This window comes from Pelophylax lessonae, assembly GCF_965119305.1.
Source record: "Pelophylax lessonae genome assembly, chromosome: 9".
NCBI classification, from domain to species: domain Eukaryota; kingdom Metazoa; phylum Chordata; class Amphibia; order Anura; family Ranidae; genus Pelophylax; species Pelophylax lessonae.
Genome location: NC_138776.1, coordinates 227708541 through 227728392, shown reverse-complemented (window position 1 = coordinate 227728392; position 19852 = coordinate 227708541). Strand labels below are relative to the sequence as shown.

Below are 19852 nucleotides of genomic sequence, written 5' to 3'. Positions count from 1 at the left end.
TCATTGATGTCAGTGGTTGCTTGTCTGAGAGGAAAATAATGCTCATTACTTTTAGTAACCCAAGCTACCTTTGAAGGAACCCTTAGGGTTCCACAGAACCCTGGTTGAGAATGGTTGGTATAAACCCAGGAGGCGCAGCAATTGCAAAAGAAACATTTGTTGTAAAACAAATTAAAGTTTATTTTGTCTTTTAAATTATATATTCAACAATAAAAAGGAGAAATGGTCTCAACATTGTCAATAAGCAAACACCTCCATCCCGAATTTTGACAAAAAACAAAAGAGAGCGCCCCGTGGGACTTTAAATGAGGTGGATGCAAAAAAATATAAATAAAGCATAAGTATGCAATAGCAAATTTATTAGATACAAAGCGTATGATACATATAAAACATGCATATAAACAACAGACATCAATACATGAAATGACATAGTAATATCGATAAAAACATACTGGATGACATACATAGCTCATAACTGGAGTGAGGACTCCGTAATAGCATAGTAGCATCAATATAAAAAATAATAAATTACATGCTTAGGGCTACAAGATTGTGGAATTCTCTACCACAAGAGGTGGTTTCTGCGGGTAGTATGGTGGCTTTCAAAAGACTATTGGACGTGCATCTCAAGGATCAGAACATTCAGGGGTATGAGAGATGATTACGGCCACACACACCTACACAGGTTGAACTGGATGGACTATTGTCTTTATTCAACCTCACCTACTATGTAACTATGTAACTATGCATGGACTTATAACTGGAGTGTAGACTCGACGCGTTTCGTGGGTCCTGCATGTTTTATATGTATCATACGCTTTGTATCTAATAAATTTGCTATTGCATACTTATGCTTTATTTATATTTTTTTGCATCCACCTCATTTAAAGTCCCACGGGGCGCTCTCTTTTGTTTTATGTTTAAATTATATATTAGTCCTCAAGAAGTAGAAAATTGACATAAAACAATGAAGTGGGTTTTCAGCCTGGATGTTGGTAGTACATGTTCATTTGTGTTTAGGTGTAATAGGACGCTTGTTGCGTTTTTCTGATTTCAGATAATCACTCAACTTTGGACGTTTTTCAAGCCGTTGACTGTAAGCTGAGAGGAGAGGGAAGGAAGCTAAACTTTTTGGGTCAAGATCAAGGTGACAGTGAATCATGTCCAGGAGATTGTAGTCAGCAAATGAGATCTGTAACAACAAAAGCATTCAACTTTAAAAACATTCTAAAAGCAAATTTTATTTATGTCATGCTTACCTATGCTTACGCTGTTTAAGGATTAAGGATGGGCGAACGGTTTGGCCCAAGCATGAGTTTGGGCTGAACATTTGCCTGATTGGCCGTTCGTTGAACTCCTGAATTTTCAGGGTGTTCGCCCCGATGAAAATCCTGCAATGCACTGAGTACTGCACAGTGCCCAATCAGGGCGTAGTGTAAGCTGGTTGTTAAGGAGCGGGGCCGGGAAGCTGTCAATGAGTTTCCCCGCTGACAGATGAATAAAAAAAAAATGGCAGTAAAAAAATTAAGAGAACAACGGCATGCCCCCCTCCCAGTCCATACCAGGCCCTTCGGGCCAAAATTTGAAATAAAATAAGGGTTGGGTCCCCCCCAAAATCCATACCAGACCCTTATCTGAGCATGCAGCCCAGCAGGTAAGGAAAGGGGAGGGGAACCATACCAGGCCACATGCACTCAACATGGGGGGATGGGTGCTTTGGAGCAGGGGGGCCCCCAGATTCTGCCCCCCCCATGTAAATGGGTATTGGCACATCATACCTCCACCCATTTACCAAATAAGTGTCAAACGTAACAGGCACATGTGTAAATGTGTAAAACACGTTAGAATTTCCTCCCCTGCTTGTACATGTTGTGCTTCCTATGATTTTAGGCTAATAAAGGCATTTTGGATCCCAGCTTGGGATTGCAGCAATCCAGAATTATTTTTCCTTGATGTCATACTTACCTGCTCTGTGTAATGGCTTTTCACGGATCAGCTCTCTTTTCCTAGGCTCCTGGCTCCTCCCCCCTTCCGAGTGCTGTCATACTAAGCCACCTGCTATGGGGGCACTCGTGAGTGCCCGCTCCTGATCCACGCTTTGCTCTGTGTGTCCACAAGACACACAGAGTGGGGCTCAGCCTTACCTCCCTCCCACCTCACTGGCTGTGTCTGAGCAAATGAGGAGAAAAAGAGCTGAGAGAGCCGCTGCTCTTGTGCACATGGCTGGATTGAGATTAGGTTTAGGTAAGCATTTGGGGGGGGGGGGGCTGCTAGCAGAAGGTTTCTCTACCTTAATGTAAAGAATGCATTAATGTAAAAGAAAATGTTGTGCCTGTAGAACCACTTTAACTCAAATTCAAAACAATTTAAATAGGTTCTAATCTTTCCCAACTATATGTCATTTTTTCCCCAACTATATTTTATTGCTGTGGCACTATTGGGGAGTTTTTCTTCTTTCTCCTTTCTTCTTGTCTTGGTGGCCTCCTGTGTGTCAGAGTGAGATAAGTGGCCACAAAGACAGGACATAAGGGGTAAGGATAACTTGACAGAAATTCTAACCATTCTCCAAAAAGAGAAATTTGCTACAGTTTGGCTTTAAAACACTATAGCTCCCCTTTCCCACATAACAGCTTTTTTATCCAACTAGTCCTTGCTTCTTCTATTAATACCCATATTATTCATCTGTCTCACTTTAAAGAAAAGACCATTGTCTAAGCAAAAAAAAAATGACCTAATGATAAACAAATCACCTGTTTCTATATACTATGCTTGGTCTAAATTCTTCCTGGCTGTGCAAGAACTCTACTGTTTCAGAAAGAAATATTAAAGCTGGCACAAAGTTTGATTTGGTATCAATGTTTCCATATCTGCTTCTTCTCTTATTTCATCATAAAATCTCAACACTTACATAGTCAGTTTGATTTTAAATTCAAACAGGTGTACAAATTAATGGTAGACTACTTATTTTCACTGAAGTACCAGGTTGGTCAATCTGCTTGGAATTCTTTGGTATAGATATATAGAAAATTTGCGTGTCCATACTAAAATATTAGAAGGGAACTTGTTGGGCAGAGTAGGGAAAGGTTAACTTGTTAATTTTATTAAGTTCTATTTCTTTAAACATTTTAAACATCGGTGTTTCTTTTCAGCTGATTTCTAGTAAAGTGTAGACTGAGGAAAGTGCCAGAAGTTCTGAATGTTGGTTACTCCAGGACTTTTAATTTGTGAGGGTCACTGAAGTGAGTTTAGTTTAAATACTGCACACATATTCCCATTTGGTAGTTTTCGGTGGTGTTACACTTAAAGTGCTGTTGCTTTCTGACTTTTGGATATCTGGTATTAGAAGAGCTGTAGTATACAGTATCCCTCACATTTTTGTAAATATTTTATTATATCTTTTTATCTGACAACACCCAAGAAATGACACTTTGCTACAATGTAAAGTAGTGAGTGTACAGCTTGTATAACAGTGTAAATTTGCTGTCCCCTCAAAATAACTCAACACATAGACCATCATGTCTCAACCGCTGGCAACAGAAGTGAGTACACCCCTAAGTGATAATGTCCAAATTGGGCCCAATTAGCCATTTTCCTCCCCGGTGTCATGTGACTCGTTAGTGTTACGAGGTCTCAGGTGTGAATGGGGAGCAGGTATGTTACATTTGGTGTTATCGCTCTCACTCTTTCATACTGGTCACTGGAAGTTCAACATGGCACCTCATGGCAAAGAACTCTGAGGATCTGAAAAAAGAATTGTTGCTCTACAAAAAGATGGCCTGGGCTATAGGAAAATTGCCAAGATCCTGAAACTGAGCTGCAGCATGGTGGCCAAGACCATACAGCAGTTTAACAGGACAGGTTCCACTCACAAAAGGCCTCACCATGGTTGACCAAAGAAGTCGAGTGCACGTGCTCAGCATCATATCCAGAGGTTGTCTTTTGGAAATAGACGTATGAGTGCTGCCAGCATTGCTGCAGAGGTTGAAGGGATGGGGGGTCAGCCAGTCAGTGCTCAGACCATATGCCGCACACTGCATCAAATTGGTCTGCATGGCTGTTGTCCCAGAAGGAACCCTCTTCTGAAGATGATGAACAAGTAAGCCCGCTGAAGACAAGCAGACTAAGGACATGTTTTACTGATGAGACCAAGATAAACTTATTTGATTCAGATGGTATCAAGCGTGTGTGGCGCCACCCAGGTGAGAAGTACAAAGACAAGTGTGTTTTGCCTACAGTCAAGCATGGCGGTGGGAGTGTCATGGTCTGGGGCTGCATGAGTGCTGCCGACACTGGGGAGCTACAGTTCATTGAGGGAACCATGAATGTCAACACGTACTGTGACATACTGAAGCAGAGCATGATCCCTTCTCTTCGGAGATTGGGCCGCATGGCAGTATTCCAATATGATAATGTCCCCAAACACACCTCCAAGATGACAGCTGCCTTGCTAAAGAAGCTGAGGGTAAAGGTGAAAAGGGTAAAGGTGGTGGACTGGCCAAGCATGTCTCCAATAAACCCTATTGAGAATCTGTGGGGCAACCTCAAACGGAAGGTGGAGGAGCGCATGTAGGTAGCCTCCTCACATACAGTTAACTGTGACAGGACAGTCTTGCTGAGAGAAGTGGGACTACAATTGTATTATACTCACTTTCTCACGCAGAAATATCATGTCATGTGCAGATTTTCAGAGATGTATAGTAACTAAGTAGAACTACTTCACTACCGTACTTAAGTACCGAAAGGCGGCATCTGTACTTTCCTAGAGTAGATTTTTTTTCTCCTACTTCCACTTTTACTTCACTACATTTTTTCGATGATTTCAATACTTCTACTCTGATATTTTTTTTTTTGTGCTGCATAGTTACTCGTTACTATTATAATAATTACCACTGCCAGAACAGTAGATGGCAGGTTTCATGAAGCTCAAAACATGTGTATTATCAGCGCATATGAAAATAAATGCTACTGTATGTATAAATAAAAGCTGCATTTGAAATAATAAAAAACAATATGATGTTCAAACTTGACTTTGACTTCTTTCTTTAATATCTACATAACACAGTACTTGTACTTTTACTTTCAGTACTTGAGTAGCATTTTTTTTTCAAAACTACTGGTACTTTTACTTTCAGTACTTGAGTAGCAAAATTTTTAAAAAAACTACTTGCAATACTTAAGTACAAAAAATGTTGAATACTTTAGTACTTCTACTCAAGTCCCTTTTTGATCGAGCACTTCCACTTCTACTCAAGTCACTTTTTGATTGAGCACTTGTACTTTTACTCAAGTATGGGTTTCGAGTACTTTATACAACTCTGCAGATTTTCAATGTTTGTGTTTTCCTGCTGTGTTGTGAAATCCTGTTTAGGCTGTTGCTGTTCTCTGAACTTTTCTCTAGCAGCCATCTTTAGGATGCCTCATGTTCTGATTGGGAACAAGTTCTCTGGAGATTTTGTTCACCATTTTCTATTAGCTCTGATATAAAAGACAAAGCCCAGCCACCATTTGAGCAGACATGTGTGGAATTAGGGAGGGACAGATACCCTGCTTGTGAGGGAAAGCTAGGCTTTACTCAGGGAGACTGTTCCAGCCTGCAGGGACAGAACAGGAATCCTGCCTATCAGCAATGCTGTTGTGCTTGTGATAGAAGATCACCAGAGACAGTGTATCTTCCTAGTAAATCATCTCTGCTGCATCGGTGGAACCTGCTAATGGACACCAGCCTATGGCAAGTAATCAATACATGCCCTGTACACCAATGATGTGCCTGAAGAGAGGAATATTAACTACAGTTCCAGTTTACTAAGCTGCATTCTGTATCTTTGGTGAATGTACTGTGAATCTGTGCCTTACAGTATATGCTAAAAAGAGAACTGTTTACTCCACTTTTGTAACTATCATTTCCACTGCTGCTTATCTGGCAATTAAAGTCACTTAATTTACAAAACCACGCAGTGTGATTCCCTGTATAATACAGCCACGCTAATTCCCCCCCTTACACGCAAGGTCTCTAACATCCACCAGCTGATGTCGTCATGGAGGAGTGGAAGAGGTCTCCAGTGGCAAACTCCATGGCCAAGAGGGTAAGGCAGTGCTAGAAAACAATGGTGGCCACACAAAATATTGACACTTCGGGCCCAATTTGGACATTTTCACTTAGAGGCGTACTCACTTTTGTTGTCAGCGGTTTAGATATTATTGTCTGTGTGTTGAGAGTTTTTTTGCGGGGACAGCAAATTTGCACTGTTATACAAACTGTACACTCACTACTTTACATCATAGCAAAGTGTCATTTCTTCAGTGTTGTCACATGAAAAGATAGAATAAAATATTTACAAAAATGTGAGGGGTGTACTCACTTTTGTGAGATACTGTATATGCTGTATATGCTGTGTCTATAGTTTCCTCTTACAATGCTTTTGCAAGAAAGTTGTAGAGGTTAATAATTATGAAACATATTTTGGAACAAAAATAAATTTGTTTGGTCTGACGTTACCTGATCTCCCACTACAAATTTGGTTCCTTTTCCATTATTAGAAAGGATCTTTTCAAATGGTGACAGCTGATTAGGTAGATCCTGCAAGTATTTCTCCTTCCCAGTTTCCTGTGAAATGGAAATAATTACTCTTGCATATTAATTGTGCTTTCTAAAAAAGATATATACACGCTATATACAGGTTCTTCTTATACAATTAGAATATCATCAAAAAGTTAATTTATTTCAGTAATTCAATTCAAAAAGTGAAACTTATATTTTATATAGATTTGTTACACGCAGAGCGATATATTTCAAGCATTTCTTTCTTCTATTTTTGATAATTATGGCTTACAGCTAGTGAAAACTAGGGATGGGCTGTTTGTTTGAGTCAAACGTAAGTTCGACTTGAACATCAGCTGTTAATGTGTTCACTGAACACAAGAACCAATGGGGCGCTCAGCGGGAAGTTCACCTGCCAATGAGCGCACCATAATGCACTACGCTCTTGCAGTGCATTGATTGCTGATTATTGGACAAAGGGTGCACCTGACCTGTATGCTTTGGCCAATCACAACACAATGTACTGTCAGAGCCATGATTGGCCAAAGGCAGAGTGCCTTTGGCCAATCATGGCTCATAGGCTAAGTCCACGCCCCACACTATATAAGGCTGCTGCTTACAGGGCAGCTGTGTATAGTGTGCGACAATAGAGATTAGGCAGGTAGTTACTGGATAGTGTGTTCAGTCAGTTTAGTGCAGTCAGTGTAGTGTACAAGAATACCACACTTTTAAAATGTATGTATATATTGTAGTCCTGGGTCCCCTCTTGGTGCTTCCCAAGTTTGGTGTCCCTGTCACTTATCGTTCAGAAGCAGTGCCATGCCAAGCTGAGTAAGGTTTCCTGTAGATACCAATGTTAAAGACGTGGAGCAGTGCCATGTCAAGCTGACCAATATTTCCCCTAGATGCCAATGAGCACTGAAAGCTGAAAATTGATCTGGGCAGGAAGGGGGTGAAAGTGCCCTGTATTTAAGTGGTTAAGGGGAAACCTATGACAGAATTAAAAAAAAAACCTGGGGTCCCCCCCAAAATCTATACCAGCCCCTTTGGGTCTGGTATAGATTTCAAGGGGAACTCACACCAAAACTTAAAAAAAAAAAAAACGTGTGGGGTCCCCCCTAAAATCCTTACATAGCCCTTTGGGTCTGGTATAGATTTTAAGAGAGAAAACTTCATGCCAATTTTGTTTAAAAAATGGCGTGGGGTCCCCCCCAAAATCCATACCAGACCCTTTTCCGAGCATACAGCCTGGCAGGCCAGAAAATGGGGGGACAAGTGAGCGACCCCCCCCCCCCCCCTCCTTAACCCTTCCAGGCCACTTACCCTCAACATGGGGAGATTGCTTTGGGTTGTCCCATGTTGATGGGGACAACCCTCTTCCTGACAACCTTTGGCTGTGGTTGTGGGGGTCTGCAGGTGGGGTGCTTATGGGAATCTGAAAGCCCACTTTAACAAGGGGGCCCCCATATCCCAGCCCCCCCATGTGAATGGGTAGTGGTACATTGCACCCCTACCCATTCACCAAAAAAGTGTAAAATGTAAAAACCACAGGAAACAAAAGAAAAAAAATAGCGTCCCTCGATGTAAATCTATCGTCAATCCCGACACCCGCCAACCCAAAAAATAGAAAAAAATTAAAAAATACTTTGCCTCCTAGGAGGCTACCCAGCATATGCCCACTCTTCAGCTTTGACAGTTCTTTTATGACAAGTGGCGGGGCCACCCGGCTAGGTCACCCAGTGGCACCGCCCCCTCTGATGTCACATGATGTCCATAGTGAAAATCCAAAATTCAGTATCTCAAAAAAATTGAATATTACATAAGACCAATTAAACAAAAGGATTTTTAATACAGAAATGTTGGCTTACTGATAAGTATGTCCATGTACAGTATATTATGCACTATACCAATACATGGTTGGGGCTCCTCTTGTATGAATTACTGCATCAATGCAAAATGGCATGTAGGTGATGATCAGCCTGTGCCACTGCTGAGGTATTATGGAAGCCCAGGTTTCTTTGATAGTGGCTTTTAGCTCATCTACATAGTTGGGTCTGGTTTCTCTTATCTTCCTCTTGACAATACCCTACAGATCCTCTATGGTGTTTAGGTCAGGAAAGTTTGCTGGCCAATCAAGCACAGTGATACCATGATCATTAAACCAGGTATTGGTACATTTGGCAGGTGCCAAGTCCGGCTGAGAAATGAAATCAGCATCTCCATAAAGTTGGTTATCAAAGGGAAGCATGAAGTGCTTTAGAATTTCCTGGTAGAAGATTGCGCTGACTTTAGACTTGATAAAACACAGTGGACCAACACAGATGACATGGCTCCCCAAATCATCAAGGACTGTGGAAAATGTTGTATTTCATTTGGAAATCAAGGTCTGGAGGAAGAGTGGAGAGGCACAGAATCCAAGTTGCATGAGGTCCAGTGTGAAGTTTCCACAGTTCATGAGGATTTGGGGAGCCATGTCATCAGCTGGTATTGGTCCAAGCAAAGTTTCCGCATCTGTCTTGGATAGGTCATATCAACTTGGTAAAAATGACAGTCTTGCCCAAATTCTATTATTATTTCCATACACTTCACATACGGGTCCTTCCACACTGTCTCCGTTTAATCCAGAGAAAGATTTTGTGCTTAATTTGAGCCAACAAGCGTCTCAAGTCCCCAGAACCACTCTTTTCATGCATAGATTGCAGGGTGGGTTGGGGGTCCCTAACATCTACAAATGTTACCTATCTGCCTAGCTTTCCCAGTTATCTATGCTTCATGTTTCCTTGGATGTTCCTCTGCAGGTGCTTCTGGAGCTCCATACTTGCACCTCCCTTACCATGTATATGGTTCTATGGCTTCCACATAGACACCTTAACTACAACCTATGACCCTGAGCCCACTTATGCAACACAGCATGAACTTTTGGGATTTGGTGCAATACTCAAGCTCTCTTATGTCTCCTTTACGGGATCTGTTATCCATTACCAAGAACCCTCTGTTTCCCCCTGGCCTTGATCAGCCTTAGGCATTCTTTTGGTGGACCCTTCATGGCATTACACATGTGTGACACTTTCTGGCCAATCGGTCCTTTCTGACATGGGCCACCCTCTGGGAGACCTGCGACGCTCTGCAGTCTGTTTTTTTTCGCTATCTTCAGCTTCAGCATTGGCTATCTACTCTCCGATGTACCTCTACTTATCCTTTCCAGGAAAACTATGTTCAAACATATCTGTCAGCACTCTCCAAGATCTCCAGGCCTCATTTTTACCCTCTATGCGTCCCTGAATAGTTGATAACCCCTCCAATTCTCTTTCTTATGTTACCCAATAGGAAAGAGACTTGGGGATCTGAGATAGATCCAGCAGACTGGAGCAAAGCTTGGTCCTCTGTTGACAAATCCTCATTTAAAACTTCCACCTTGGAGATAGAATATAAAAGGCTTCTATGGTTACATAGTTACATAGTAGGTGAGGTTGAATAAAGACAATAGTCCATCCAGTTCAACCTGTGTAAGTGTGTGTGGCCGTAATCATCTCACATACCCCTGAATGTTCTGATCCTTGAGATGTACGTCTAAGAGTCTTTTGAAATACGGTGGTATTGGGTTACTGCCCGAATCACCCATGCCAATCCAACTTTCTGTGACTGCTGTTTTTGGGAATGGGGCCACCGTGGAGATGTTGTGCACATCTGGTGTACATGTCCATGACTGGTAGACTTTTGGTCCTGAGTCTTCGACCTATTGCATAATCTGTTCCACTTGAAAATCTACAAGGATGCTAAATTTGCTTTATTGCATTGTCCTGTCCTGGGCTTGTTTGCTCAGCAACAAAAATTGGCATCCTACCTATTTTTATCAGCTAAGAGAATAATTGCCCAGGCCTGGAAAAAACCCTTTGTTCCTTTCCAGGGAGGGAGCAACTGTATGAAGGCTATAATGCTCAATGAACAAATGTCCAGTATTCTGAAAGACTCTTAAAGGCTCCAAGTTCCTAAAGATTTGGGAACCGTGGTTGGCGTATGCTTTCCCCACTCTCCCCCCGAGTTGTGTGGGTAAGCATTGGCTAACAATCCATATGATCACAAGCCCCTACTCCTTTTCCTCCTCTTGGCCTTCCTCTCCTTTTTCTTGTTTTCTCTTCCTTTTCTCTCCCTTTCATGATGGGATTTCACTCCCCTTCTCATTTTTTATGAGTCTATAGCATATTGCACTGTTGTCTGGAACTTAGTATGTCCAGGTTCACAATCGCCAGTTATGGGGTACTTCCTGGACCTCTCCTGCTGTGTGTTCATATCTATTATGTTTGATTAATGTGGTTACTCCTCTTTTTTCCATTAGCAAGATGTAAAAGCCTTACTGTACTCAGTTTTCAGTTCTAGCCCCTGATTGGACGGATTGGGTGCTTTTCCTTGTTACTCTGTTTTTATTTATTAAAACTTATTGAACCAGAAAAATGCCAGTGATAATTTAAATATACAGTATGAGCAGGAGTGGACACCTTAGTGTTAAACATCATGGGACTTATTTTTCAAACTGCAAAATGTGATAATGAATGCCAAAATGGCTTATAAAATGATATACTGTTATATCTACAAAACCATCAAATAGGGTACAAACTTTGTCCCCTCCACTGGTGACTGGGTCATCCCTCTGTTAATTAGTGACATGGGAATATAAGGTGATATGTCTCATTGTTATAATGTCATCATTTTGATTAAGAATTACTTTTTTTTTTTTTACTGGGTCTCTGGCCCAAATCTCTTGTTTATGATAGAGCCAGGGAGTGGTACCTCCAGGAGCTTTATTTTTTGCTGTCTGTTCCCCACTGGAAGGAGTTCCCTTCACAGTTATCTCCAGCGCAGGTATGCCCATTGATAACTATCCCCATAAAGTGATGGTGCAAAATGTAAAATGTTCAATTTCCCAGTGACAATGTTTACCAGAGAGGGGACATCATACTCATTGGGGGTCAATATTAAATGCCTTTGGTAGATCAGTGTGTAGGGAAGAAACATGTTATGTGAAATTGATATATTGTTTTTATTTAACGTCTTATTTAGTTGAAAACTATAGGTTTTGTGGTGTTCTATAGGCCTTCAGGGCTTGACAAATGCTAATGAATGAAAACATAGCAGAACTGGTATAGCTAGAGTGATCCTGGAGGGTACTTTCTAAGGAAAAGATAAAAAGAGGGACCCTTAAAACCCCTAAAGTGTGTTGGGTTTAGCTGACTAAGACCAGTAATCAAAAGCGATTTCTGCACTTTACACAACATGCTCTGGTGTCTTTCTACATGTACATTGGAAAAGTGTTCCCTCATATTGGTGGGAGAGTTGCCTTAACCACTTAAGCCCCGGAAGATTTTACCCCCTTCCTGACCAGGGCCTATTTTGCGATTCGGCACTGCGTGATTTTAACGGACAATTGCGCGGTCGTGCGACGCTGTACCTAAACGAATTTGACGTCCTTTTTTTCCCACAAACAGAGCTTTCTTTTGGTGGTATTTGATCACCTGTGCGATTTTTTTGATCATGCACTATAAACAAAAAAAGAGCGACAATTTTGCAAAAATAACAATATTTTTCACATATTTTTTTATATGAATTTCGCCACAAAAAAAATGTAAAAATCAAAATTTTTTAACATTTTTGGCCAATTTGTTTTCTGCTACATATGCTTTGGTAAAAAAAATCACAATAAGCGTATTTTGATTGGTTTGCGCAAAAGTTATTGCGTTTACTAACTAAGGGAAAGATTTTTGTCATTTTTGTTGTTTTTTTTTAACGAGTAATGGCGGCAATCTGCGATTTTTTTTGTGTGGGACTGCGACATTGTGGCGAACAGATTGGACCCTTGACTGACATTTTTGACACTTTTGGGGGTACCAGTGACATTACTACAGTAATCAGTGCTATACATATGCACTGTCACTGTAAAAATGACACTGGCAGGGAAGGGGTTAACTTTATTGGGGAAGGAGGGGTTAAGTGTGTCCCTAGGGGCGTGTTTCTTACTGTAATTGGATGTGGCTACTGGTGTAAGAACAGAGATCAACGGTCCTACATAGCAGAACCGTATGATCTCCATTTTTACACAGGGGAGAATGACAGGAGGCTTTGTTTACATTAGCCGCCTGCCTTTCTCCCTTCACGGCGGACGATCGCGAGTGACCGGTGGACATCGGGTCCGCCGGTCACACGTGCGGACTTGCTAGGGAACGAGCCGGGGCGGGAGCGCGCCTTTGGGAGCGTGCGCTCGCCCGCTATTGGCTCACAGGCTAGTGATGTACCGATACGTCACTTTGCCTGGCCGGGGCTGACCGCCGTAGTATATGTACTTGCGGCGGTCGGCAAGCGGTTAATACTCACAGTCTGAGGAACCCCTAGTAACTTCAGTCTAGAGAAACTCTGGGTGAGAAAAACTGGACAAAAGATACTCTTTAAACCATATTGTTTAACCCTAATCTAATATACAGTGTCTCACAAAAGTGAGTACACTCCTCAAATTTTTGTAATTATTTTATTATATCTTTTCATGTGACAACACTGAAGAAATTAAACTTTGGTACAATTTAAAGTAGTAAACTAGTAGTGTGTGTACAGCTTGTTTAACAGTGTAAAATTGCTGTCCCCTCAAAATAAATCACTGGCAACAAAAGTGAGTACACCCCTAAGTGAAAATTTCCAAATTGGGCCGAATTAGCCATTTCCCCTCCCTGGCGTCATGTGACTCGTTAGTGTTACAAAGTCTCAGGTATGAATGGAGATCAGGTGTGTTAAATTTGGTGTGATCGCTCTCACTCATACTGGTCACTGGAAGTTCAACATGGCACCTCATGGCAAAGAACTCTCTGAGGATCTGAAAAAAAGAATTGTTACTCTACATAAAGATGGCCTAGGCTACAAGAAGATTGCTAAGACCCTGAAACTGAGCTGCAGCTCAGTGGCCAAAACCATACAGCAGTTTAACAGGACAGGTTCCACTCAGAACAGGTCTCGCCATGGTCAACCAAAGAAGTTGAGTGCACATGCTCAGCATCATATCCACAGGTTGTCTTTGGGAAATAGACCTATGAGTGCTGCCAGCATTGCTGCAGAGGTTGAACGGGTGGGGGGGGGCGGGGGGTCAGCCGGTCAGTGCTTAGACCATACGCTGCACACTGCATCAAATTGTTCTGCATGGCTGTCATCCCAGAAGGAAGCCTATTCTAAAGATGATGCACAAGAAAGCCCGCAAACAGTTTGCTGAAGACAAGTAGACTAAGGGCATGGATTACTGGAACCATGTCCTGTGGTCTGATGAGACCAGGATAAACTTATTTGGTTCAGATGGTATCATCTGTGTGTCACGGAAACCAGGTGAGGAGTACAAAGACAAGTCTGTCTTGCCTGCAGTCAAGCATGGTGGTGGGAGTGTCATGGTCTGGGGTAGCACAAGTGCTGCCGGCACTGGGGAGCTACAGTTTATTGAGGGAACCATGAATGCTAACATTTACTGTGACATACTGATGCAGAGCATGATCCCCTCCTTTCGGAGACTGGGCCGCAGGGCAGTATTCCAACATGATAATAACCCAAAACACACCTCAAAGATGACCACTGCCTTTCTAAAAAAGCTGAGGGTAAAGGTGATGAACTGGTCAAGCATGTATATAGACCTAAAACCTATTGAGCATTTGTGGGGCATCCTCAAACGGAAGGTAGAGGAGCGCAAGGTCTGTGATGTCGTCATGGAGGAATGGAAGAGGACTCCAGTGGCAACCTGTGAAGCTCTGGTGAACTCCCTGCCCAAGAGGGTTAAGACAGCGCTGGAAAATGATGATCACCACACAAAATATTGGCACTTTGGGCCCAATTTGGACATTTCACTTAGGGTGTACTCATTTTTGTTACCGGCAGTTTAGACATTAATGGCTGTGTGTCGAGTTATTTTGAGGGGACAGCAAATTTACACTGTTATACAAGCTGTACACTCACTACTTTACATTGTAGCAAAGTGTAATTTCTTCAGTGTTGTTGCATGAAAAGGTCTAATAAAATATTCACATAAATGTGAGGGGTGTATACACTTTTGTGAGATACTGTAATACATACAACATGTTGGGATTGTAATTATACCTAATATGTTATTGTACTGTGATGTAAGAAAGAAACTCTCACAAGAAAGTGACCTTTTAAACCATTCTTTGACTTGGATCGTTGTTACTTCCCAGGTGGGGGCTTGGGTGTGAGGCAGCAAGATACTCTGCTCTCTGTTCATGCAGGTTTCAGAATAATAATGCAGGATAGCTGTTTTGGAAGACTTTTACAGGGCTTTGACAGGGCAAAAAAAAAAAATTAACATTTAAAGTAGACTTCTGGCCTCCCATTAAAAATTATGTGCTGCAGAACAAAGTCTCACAAATATCTGTTGAGCCTGCCGTGAAGTCCGCCTAACGCAGCTTTCTGTGATAGGGTGGCAATGATTCTGCACTGATCCTGAATTCAGAGCGGAGTTGCCCCTTTCATGTAAGCTATGCCTGCTTGTAGTACAGAGGAATGAAAAAATAAAAATGGTGCAGAGGACGTGTCTATCAGCATCGTCACTGCTTTTTACAAGCCTGATTGACAATTAGCACCTGTCGACACCTAGTCCTGCCCACTTTTTTCTGGATCAATAGCACTGCTTCTGTTGCTAAAACCCTTTCACTGTGAGCTGCAGTGTCTGGTAGGGGGTACATGTGAGAAAAAATGAAGGATATGGCTCAGTAAGGGAAGGTAAAGGAAATTTTTTGTTTACTTAACAAGGTTTGTGCATCACATAGTAACTAGATTTAGCATTCGTTTAGACCTGCTTACTGTTATCAAAACTATGGGCAGCATCTAAAATACTTCCTATTACCATTGATGCTAACTAGGGATGATCGAACGGTTCGGGTCCACCATCGGTTCGGCCCGAACATTGGGTGTTCGAGGTTCGGCCGAATTTAGAACTTTTTGCCCAAAAAGTTCGGAATTCGGCAACCAGAACCGCCCAAAATGCAATGCTTCAGGAAATGGGCTTTAAAAGCCCGTGATTGGACCAGAACCATTAGCAAAAGCCAATTGAGGGGGCAGGAGAATGCTAGGAATGTGATTGGAGTGACTAGGGGGTCCCTAGACCAATCATTAGTGAATACGCCCCCCAGTATATAAGATCGCCCCCGCCATATTCCCAGCATTGTTATACTGGACATGGAAGAGAGTGGAAGCAGTTCTGTTAATTTTACTTTAAAAGTGTCATTTAGCTATTTTTAGTGTGAGGAAAGGGATATCTAGTGTAGTTAGAGTGCTCCTTTACACTTAAGTTAGCTTCAAAAATTTAGTTTCTGTAGGGAAAGTGTTAAGTGTCAGGGGACCGTAGTGTAGTGTAGGGTTAACTGACAGTGACTGCTATGGCAGGGTGACAAAACCCTTCCATAGCAGGGTGACCGCTATAGAGAAATGATCATTTCTCTGTGTTGCTTCGGGACAGGCATGTGGCTTCTCACCAGCAAGCATTTTTTAATGCTGCAGGGGCTGCCACTGCCAGTGCTTTTTTGAGGACATGTTTGATGTCAGACATGACATCTGAATATGTGTATAGGGGGAATATATAGACATATATGTCTGAATATATACCCCTAGACATATATAGGTGTGATAGTAGCAGAAATAAATGCTTGCGCTAATTAAATCATTTACAGTAATATATTTCTGCTACTATCACACCTATATATGTCTAGGGGTATATATTCAGACATATATGCCTATATATACCCCCTATACACATGTTCAGATGTTTTGCCTGCCTCAAAAGAACCCCAAAAAATGCCAAAAAAACGCTAGCGTCAAAAAAAAAAGATGCCCAGGTGTGTTTTTGCTGGCATTTTTTGGGGGGTTTTGGAGGCAGGCAAAACATCAGAACTTGTGCACAGTACCACTATACACAAGTTCAGATGTTTTGCCTGCCTCAAAAGAACCCCAAAAAATGCCAAAAAAAACGCTAGCGTCAAAAAAAAAATGCCCAGGTGTGTTTTTGCTGGCATTTTTTGGGGGGTTTTGGAGGCAGGCAAAACATCAGAACTTGTGCACAGTACCACTATACACAAGTTCAGATGTTTTTCCTGACTGCAAAGAACCCAAAAAAATGCCTGCTATTAAACCGGCAAGGTGTTACAGCAGAGAAGCCATATTCCTGTGCTTAAAGTTTTCTAATACAAACAATCTTTTTTTTATGGTTCTGGACATGCTACAGAGCTGAAACTTCACAGGTACACCTTTTAGACCCCCCAGACACAAAATCACACAAAAAAAGTTCTTAAAAATTGTCATTTTTGATAAAAAAGCCAATTATTGAAAAATTAAAAAAAAAAAAAAAAAAAAAGAGATTTTTTGATTTTTACTTTGGATTTAGTATCTGGGGGGGTCTAAAAAGTGTACATGTGAAGTTTCAGCTCTGTAGCATGTCCAGAACCCCCCAAAAATTAGCATTTTCTTATAATTTTTATTAGAACAGGAATACGGCTTCTCTACGGCGCTTTTTCTTGCATTTATCGGGCATTTTTGGAGGCAGGCATGACTTTTTTTGGATTTAGTGTCTGGGGGGTCTAAAAAGTGTACCTGTGAAGTTTCAGCTCTGTAGCATGTCCAGAACCAGAAAAAAAGATAATTTTTCAGTAGAGCAGGGATGGTGGGACCCCTCTTTTACACTTATATGATCTTTTTTTGGGGTTCTGGACATGCTACAGAGCTGAAACTTCACAGGTACACCTTTTAGACCCCCCCCAGACACAAAATCACACAAAAAAGTTCTTAAAAATTGTCATTTTTGATAAAAAAGCCAATTATTGAAAAATTAAAAAAAAAAAAAAAAAAAAAAAAGAGATTTTTAGATTTTTACTTTGGATTTAGTATCTGGGGGGGATCTAAAAAGTGTACATGTGAAGTTTCAGCTCTGTAGCATGTCCAGAACCATAAAAAAAAAGATTGTTTGTATTAGAAAACTTTAAGCACAGGAATATGGCTTCTCTGCTGTAACACCTTGCCGGTTTAATAGAAGGCATTTTTTTGGGTTCTTTGCAGTCAGGAAAAACATCTGAACTTGTGTATAGTAGTACTGTGCACAAGTTCTGATGTTTTGCCTGCCTCCAAAATTCCCCAAAAAATGCCAGCAAAAACACACCTGGGCATTTTTTTTTTTTGACGCTAGCGTTTTTTTTGGCATTTTTTGGGGTTCTTTTGAGGCAGGCAAAACATCTGAACTTGTGTATAGTGGTACTGTGCACAAGTTCTGATGTTTTGCCTGCCTCCAAAATTCCCCAAAAAATGCCAGCAAAAACACACCTGGGCATTTTTTTTTTTTGACGCTAGCGTTTTTTTTGGCATTTTTTGGGGTTCTTTTGAGGCAGGCAAAACATCTGAACTTGTGTATAGTGGTACTGTGCACAAGTTCTGATGTTTTGCCTGCCTCCAAAACCCCCCAAAAAATGCCAGCAAAAACACACCTGGGCATTTTTTTTTTTTTTGACGCTAGCGTTTTTTTGGCATTTTTTGGGGTTCTTTTGAGGCAGGCAAAACATCTGAACATGTGTATAGGGTGTATATATAGGCATATATGTCTGAATATATACCCCTAGACATATATAGGTGTGATAGTAGCAGAAATATATTACTGTAAATGATTTCATTAGCGCAAGCATTTATTTCTGCTACTATCACACCTATATATGTCTAGGGGTATATATTCAGACATATATGTCTATATATCCCCCCTATACACATGTTCAGATGTTTTGCCTGCCTCAAAAGAACCCCAAAAAATGCCAAAAAAACGCTAGCGTCAAAAAAAAAAATGCCCAGGTGTGTTTTTGCTGGCATTTTTTGGAGGGTTTTGGAGGCAGGCAAAACATCAGAACTTGTGCACAGTACCACTATACACAAGTTCAGATGTTTTTCCTGACTGCAAAGAACCCAAAAAAATGCCTGCTATTAAACCGGCAAGGTGTTACAGCAGAGAAGCCATATTCCTGTGCTTAAAGTTTTCTAATACAAACAATCTTTTTTTTCTGGTTCTGGACATGCTACAGACCTGAAACTTCACATGTACACTTTTTAGACCCCCCAGATACTAAATCCAAAGTAAAAATCAAAAAATCTCTTTTTTTTTTTTTTTTTTTTAATTTTTCAATAATTGGCTTTTTTATCAAAAATGACAATTTTTAAGAACTTTTTTTTGTGTGATTTTGTGTCTGGGGGGTCTAAAAGGTGTACCTGTGAAGTTTCAGCTCTGTAGCATGTCCAGAACCAGAAAAAAAGATCATATAGGTGTTAAAGTTAAAGGAGGGTCCCGACCCACATCCCTGTTCTACTGAAAAATTATCTTTTTTTTTTTTTCATGGTTCTGGACATGCTACAGAGCTGAAACTTCACATGCACACCTTTTAGACCCCCCAGATACTAAATCCAAAGTAAAAATCAAAAAAATCTCTTTTTTTTTTTTTTTTAATTTTTCAATAATTGGCTTTTTTATCAAAAATGACAATTTTTAAGAACTTTTTTTTGTGTGATTAATAGTTAATGGGGCATGACCCAGAACCCTAGGCACTTTTTAGGGGCATTTATTGGGTTTTAGGGCTTAAAAATGGTGTTTTTTGATTACAGAAGTTCGGGTCCCATTGATTTCAATGGGGTTCTGAAATCCGGGCCGAACTTTCGTGAAGTTCGGGTGTTCTGGTCGAACCGAACTTTTCAAAAGTTCGATCATCCCTAATGCTAACTACGTATTTGCCCACATTATTTGCATAAGGATAAGTTTACATGTGACAATACTTTTTTACATACTGTGGAATGCAGAAAAAACTTGCCTGCAAATTACAAATTGTGCAAACTTTACGAGAAAAGTCAATTGGTTTAAATTAGTTTAGAAAGGAAGGAGGAGATGAGTGATGAGCGCTAACACAAATTTAGAAAATTTCACCCTCTAGTTATCCTGTAGTAATGACACGTACAAATTCCATGAAAATCAAGCGGCTGTATTTCTGCCTTAAATCTTCCACTCCATCGTTCACCATGTCGATAAGTGCACTTTCTTCTTTGTTGCTGCCAGCAATTCCTGGAAAATTCATAAAATTTGTGTTAGACCATACTACACTGAACAAAATTATAAACACAACACTTTTGTTTTTGCCCCCGTTTTTCAAAAGCTAAACTCAAAGATCTAAGACTTTTTCTAAGTACACAAAAGGCCTATTTCTCTCAAATATTGTTCACAAATCTGTCTAAATCTGTGTTAGTGAGCACTTCTCCTTTGCCAAGATA

General features: G+C 40.9%; 1 protein-coding gene across 1 annotated transcript in view; it reads right to left on the bottom strand.

Annotated features, from left to right (window-relative positions):
- The window catches only part of LOC309564319 (uncharacterized protein), a gene marked incomplete at its 5' end in the record, with an annotated part of 135475 nt that overhangs the window by 37267 nt on the left and 78356 nt on the right, over positions 1-19852 (bottom strand). Inside the window, 3 exons of the mRNA XM_082268948.1 lie at positions 1013-1192; positions 6497-6604; positions 19543-19646. Of these exons, the coding sequence (XP_082125074.1) occupies positions 1013-1192; positions 6497-6604; positions 19543-19646 (392 nt within the window). The remainder of the gene's footprint in view (positions 1-1012; positions 1193-6496; positions 6605-19542; positions 19647-19852) is intronic.